The 5,951-nt window shown below is 40.8% G+C and overlaps 1 protein-coding gene across 1 annotated transcript in view; it reads left to right on the plus strand.

Annotated features, from left to right (window-relative positions):
* Positions 1-6: 6 nt before the first annotated feature.
* tcf7 (transcription factor 7) overlaps positions 7-5,951 on the plus strand; it is a 62,836-nt gene continuing 56,891 nt past the window's right edge. Inside the window, exons 1-3 of the mRNA XM_020611976.1 lie at positions 7-376; positions 664-733; positions 2,060-2,166. Of these exons, the coding sequence (XP_020467632.1) occupies positions 194-376; positions 664-733; positions 2,060-2,166 (360 nt within the window). The 5' untranslated portion in view covers positions 7-193. The remainder of the gene's footprint in view (positions 377-663; positions 734-2,059; positions 2,167-5,951) is intronic.

Genomic DNA, 5,951 nt, shown 5'->3' on the forward strand with positions numbered 1-5,951 from the left:
TAGTCCTCTACCGACCAACCAGCCAGGGGACGCCGCATCTCAACTTTTTTCTGTATGTGGTGGGGGTTTCTGCACTTTGGAGGCGCCCCAGATTGAGGAGGTTTCACAGAAAAGCCCTCTGAGTCTTTTCTTTATTTAAACTTCTTCTTGTTATTATTATTTTAAGTGTGTAATATCTCCGGGGGACGTAGACATGCCTCAGCTCAGCAGCGGCGGCGGGGACGACCTGGGAGCGAACGATGAGATGATTGCGTTCAAAGACGAAGGAGAGCAAGAGGAGAAAATCCAAGAAAACGCGTTCACGGAGAGAGACCTGGCCGACCTCAAGTCCTCTCTGGTGAACGAGTCGGAAATAAGTCAAAGTCCGAACGCGGCGGTAGGTGCGAGAGAGAGAGAGAGAGAGTGTTTACACAGAGAGAGAGGGAGTGTGTATGTGTGGATGTGTGTGGAAAAGCGTTGAATGAGACCAAAGGGTTACAGCACCGCTACTACAGGTTTACTACAGGACAAGGTTGTCATATCATAGGTGAACAAAACCATAAAGTATGATATGGTCGCTCTCACTGACACCCTGCGACTCTTGTGTGCTTATTTTTCTTTGGGCTTTTTTTTTTTTGGGATGATCTAAGGCCGTGTTTGTTGTTTGTTGTCGGTCCCTTCCAGGCGGTCAGACGGGGACATCAGGGCGAGCAGAGGGGCTTCCTAGACAAACACCGGGAGCATCTGGACGGTGGTAAGAAGCAGAAGAAGACTAAAAACATCTCCACACCCGACTCTCATCCGGTTTGCGTAGCCACTAGTGTCTCAGAAAACAGCCGAGAAGCCATAGAGTGTTTTGGACATGGGGACACGTGTTGCTGCATTAAAACCTGAGAGCTGTTTTCAGGTGTACACTGCAAAAGATGTCCCCAGCTCTTTAGTTTAACTCTCAAATCTATCGCATGGTGTTTCAAACTAGCACGACTCAGGTGTAAATAACCTGCTTTATTAATGTCTTATAACGAGATGAACTATGGCCCCCGTGAGTCTCTTGGCCTTAAAAACAGTCCCTGAGATGACTGAACTCTTAGGGAGTGTATATGGAATATTTTTGAGATGGTCTTTATCCGGATTGACAGGCTTTATTTTAGCATGAACATCGATATTTTTGCAGTGTAGTTTATTGCCAGACTGCCAAAAGCAGGGTCAACCAGGGTCCTTCACGTTTATTTCAGCTTTTTAGCTACTTTCTTTAGGAGTGGCACCCAAAAGAAAGAGCATGTTGCCTCTCTACACCATGGCAGTCTTGTGCTGAATCGTGTAACTAATTTCAGTCATTTCTAAAAGTTCTCACATTGTGTTCCTTTGATTCATCAACTGTGAATTCACAGTTACAAATGTGTCTATCTGGGGTGAAAGCCACAGACAAAATGTTTCCCTGCTCTGATTGTGCGAGCCCATGATTTTTGGCAGCTTGAGAAAACTCAGTACTAAGAGGTTATTAGACTGGAACATTAAAAAAAAAAAGGTCAGAGTTGCTCTTTCTTCTTCTTCGTTTCATACAGACTAAGTATAACTTAGCGATAGCTGCTGACCCACAGAGAAGCCCCTGATGCTTAATATGGGCAGTGGTGAGAGATAAATTGACACAGGCTACAGGAGTTCACACCTCAGACTAGGTGACGCTTTTGCCTCAAGTACTGTAGCTTATGCAAGGATACACAACATGTAGGACGCTTGTAAACAGCTTTCCCGCTGTGTATGCACATTATTTATTGTCTTCTGTGTGTTCTGCACTGCTATAACTTTTTAGCAGCACTATAGGAGTAAGTGTGTGATTTTATTTTATTTTAAAACTTATATAGAGTAAAATGTTTTATCCATAGTTTTTGTTACTCCTTAAACAACTTTCCCTGCTATATTAATTGAAATTAGATTAAAAGCAAAACCTGTCCCCTTGAAGACCAGACCACAGTGATTAGGTTAGGAAACAACTTCTACAAACTGGTCCCATTAAAACATTTTGAAGTGCTTTTATTTTTTTTTTCTCTTGGTTGTTATGTTTCATGTCTGACTTCAGTGTCAAAGCAACAAGATGGAGGCATGTACAAGACGCCGGCGTACCCTGGGTATCCGTTCTTGATGCTGCCTGACCCCTACCTCCCCAACAGCTCCGTTTCTCCATCTGTAAGTCTGCTTCTGTTTGAAATCTCCTGCTGGGTACAGCGCACCGCTCAATGTTTTATCTCCACGTGGTTTCTTGTGTTGGTAGCTGTGGGCAGTCTGAGTCCTTATCTGCCCGTGTATATGTCTTGCTGTGGGCTCCTGTGCAAGTTTGTGTACTTCAGCTACTGCCTGTAATCTTTGGTGTGAAGTCCAAACACTGACCACGTGGTTTTGTGCTTCCAGAGGTTTCACTGATTGATTGAGATTTAATATTACTGGAGGTGATGCTATAGCATTAGTAGCTCACCACTTTCTCTGGGTTTTTAATAATGGGTGAAGCAAATACATTCTCAGCTGCCAGAGTAACAAACAGAGGCTGTGGACACGATGGATGATAAAGTGGTGGTCAATTTTCCTTGTTTTTTGGATACTTTTGAGTTTTTATTATTATTTGTAATCCATTTTTGTGCAAATTAGCCTAAAAGTCAGCAAGGTTTTTCCCCATTAAGTGCACTTGCCCTCAACTAAAGTATTTTAACAGTATTTTATCACTTTATACAGCTTTTCTAAAGGATTTTTTGTTGATAGATCAGATTTTTGTTTTGAAATAAACCTCAATTAGTCTCAGTTACCTGAATGCAAATATGTACTCAGTCTTTTCTTTCACATTTTTAAAAATAATGATAGTAGCTGGGCTTTTTTGCAGGTTAGACTTAGGCCTGTGACTGACATACGGTAACAGTTAAGTTCAAGAAACACCTCCTTCACCTCGTTCGCTCAATTTATATCTGTGCAGTAACTGAACGTGTCTGTAGTTTAACACAGTGGAGGCTGAGGCTGAAGAGAGACGCTGTCAGTCGCAGCACTGCAAGCCACTCACAAACTTTACACGTGTTCGAATTTGGCTTTGAACTGTGCTCGCCCCTTAACTGCCTTATAAAAAGCAGTATTTAAAACAGAGTGAAATGAAATCAAAGTGCCACTTTGATTTCACGGGGGAAAAGCGGAAATCGAGCTTGTTTTTTGTTTACGACTTTGCTGAAGTTGGAATCTGACAGATGTCGTCATTGTGAAGCTTTTCACACGACGTTCTCCATTTGTTTGTACCCCTAGTGAATGACAAGAGACTTGTCGCTGCCTTAATAGCTGTTAAAACATGAGAATTACTCATGGAAAGGTTTCAAGTGTGCAGTATTATTCAACCAGCCGGCCGGCCTGAGAGGAAATTCATCAGAGAATCCCTTCAAGTCACCCAGAAGAACCAATATCCATACATAGGCTGACTAATTGCACCAAACATGAGCCTAATTCATTTTCATGTGCTGTGTAATCCTGTTGCCTGCATTAACCCCCTGCTCTGGTAAACAAGATGTTGCTGAACAGCAGACGTGCCTGTGTGTGAGCTCACACATCCACGCGCTGTAGGCTGAGCTAAGGTGAGAGACACAGGGAATTAGGACGCTGCTGTGTCCTAAAACCCGCTTTATGGCCAGAAATGTAATTTGGCAACACCTCAAAGTTACTTGTGCGCCGCTGTCAGCGTCCGGGTGAAGCCTCTTGTTAGAGAGGATCGTCCTTAAAAACAGCTCAGCGCATTTATAAAAGAATCATTTTTAAAATAAAACTTACAAAACGTTCATATCATGTTATCTGTGAATGCTTTGCTCCACCTCAGTTTTACCAGAGGTGGAAAGTAACTAAGTACATTTGCTCAATTACTGTACTTAAGTACAATTTAGAGGTATCTGCACTTTTGAGTATTTTCATTTTGTGCTACCACATACTTTGAATTAAATACATTTTAAAGGCAAATATTGTACTTTTCGCTCCACTACATGTATTCACTACATTTATTTGCTAACTTTAGTTAGCAGTCACCTTTCAAAATGAGAATAATAAAATACAGTATAATCATGAGACTATCGATGCCTTCTGGTACCCAGCAATATGTAAAGTATTTCAAAGTATAGTCAGATAAGATAGTTATCGTTAGCTCCATCTTTACCAGCTGCAACATTAAAGTGATGTAGACAATAATACATCAGTAAGTATAGTCCCATTAATATGACATATATTAAGATGAACTGTGCCATACTGCATAATGACTACTTTTAGTAATTATATTTTGATTCATATACTTTTGTACTGTTACTTAAGTAACATTCTGAATACAGGACTTGTAACTGAGTATTTTTACACTGTGGTATTGTTACTTTTACTTAAGTAAACAATGGATGGATCCCTCCTTATGCCTTTGCTTTGACTGTAAATTTCTTTTGTACTTGAGTAACATATTTGTTCTCCCTCTAGTTTGAGTTCAAGATGAAAATATCAGTTCCCTGAAAAAAAAAGCTTTGGCAGCCTTTGTTACAGTGCTTTTGTTTGTTCTTGGCGAGAAAACCAGACGTAACAGGCACTCCACTTGTTTGTGAGTTACTTTAGCATCTCCCAGGAACTAGTTTCCCCCTAAGTCTGTTATTAGTGAAGCTGTACTGTGATTGAGAATATAATTGAATTAACTACTTGTACTCGTATTTCCCTTAAACATATTATACTCCATGTTGCATAACGCAGTACATCCGGCATCGTGTTAGACAAACTCGGTGAGCAATTGTGATGGTATTTGTGTCTACTGCTTTCGCCTCTGTCTCACAATCCTCTCTCGTCTTTACTTCTCTTCTCTTCCCCTCCTAAAACCCTGGAGTGCCAACCACAAAGCCTCTCAGAGATTGTTTTCGTCGAGGGTGGGATGGAGGGGGATCGGCAGTGGCAAGATAAAGAGCACTTTCTTTCCCCGTGTGTCTTCGAGGCTCCACACAATGCTCACTTGTTGCTGCTTCCCTTGTAATTAGCCCGCTGGTTGTGAGGCGGTAGCAGCGTATCAGGCCCTCATCTACCTGCCACTTGAAAGGCCTGAGAGTAGTGGTTTAGTGGATTTTGTGGGGTGGTGGGGGGTGGTGGAAGGATGATTATGGATGGAAGAGATGGATCGCAAACTATAGGTCTGGGAGACTGACAGAAAGAAAGAGCTGTTTTCCTATTGTTGTGGTCTTAATATGGGACAAGGCAACACTTTACCTCTCTGCCTGTGTGTGTCCATGTGTGGCTGCTGTCCTTCTGCTCGGAGACTTTGACTGTTTGATTTGATTTGATTTATTCTTTCAAGCATGTAAAGCCAGTTGATATGTCAACACACATAATTTCACACATATCCAACAAATGCTAATCCAATATCAATTTGCTTATACCTAGTACATGCTTGAATGGAGTAGGAAGAAGTCAGACTTATCCAGTCCTACCCCATGACATCATCTTACCATCATTGGTTTGCAAGCAGTATCTCTACATAGATAATTATCTTCTACACCACACAAGTAATATACTAAAGAATTATTACAAAGTGTTAACATTCATACACCACACCCACAATGTTCCATCTAATTAATCATTAAACCTGTTCTTGCATATATCTTGATTGACACATACCTTTATATTTATGTTTAAACTCATCAATTCTATTACTATTTTTTATGTCCACACTTAAATTATTCCATAGTTTTACCCCACTTATGGAAATACAAAATCTTTTTTTTGGTTGTACGTATAGCATGAATTTTTAAATTTAACTGACCCCTTAAATTGTATCCCCCTTCCCTTTCATTAAATAGTTTTTGAATTCCACCAGGTAATAAATTGTTCCTGGCTTTATACATAAACACAGACGTCTTATCAGTCAGTTAAAGCAGCAACGTCTATAAAGCCAAAATCCCAAATACTATACAACGTAACAAGCACTTCCCTGCTGC

The sequence above is a fragment of the Monopterus albus genome, unplaced genomic scaffold, assembly GCF_001952655.1.
Source record: "Monopterus albus unplaced genomic scaffold, M_albus_1.0 scaffold119.1, whole genome shotgun sequence".
Classification (NCBI taxonomy): domain Eukaryota; kingdom Metazoa; phylum Chordata; class Actinopteri; order Synbranchiformes; family Synbranchidae; genus Monopterus; species Monopterus albus.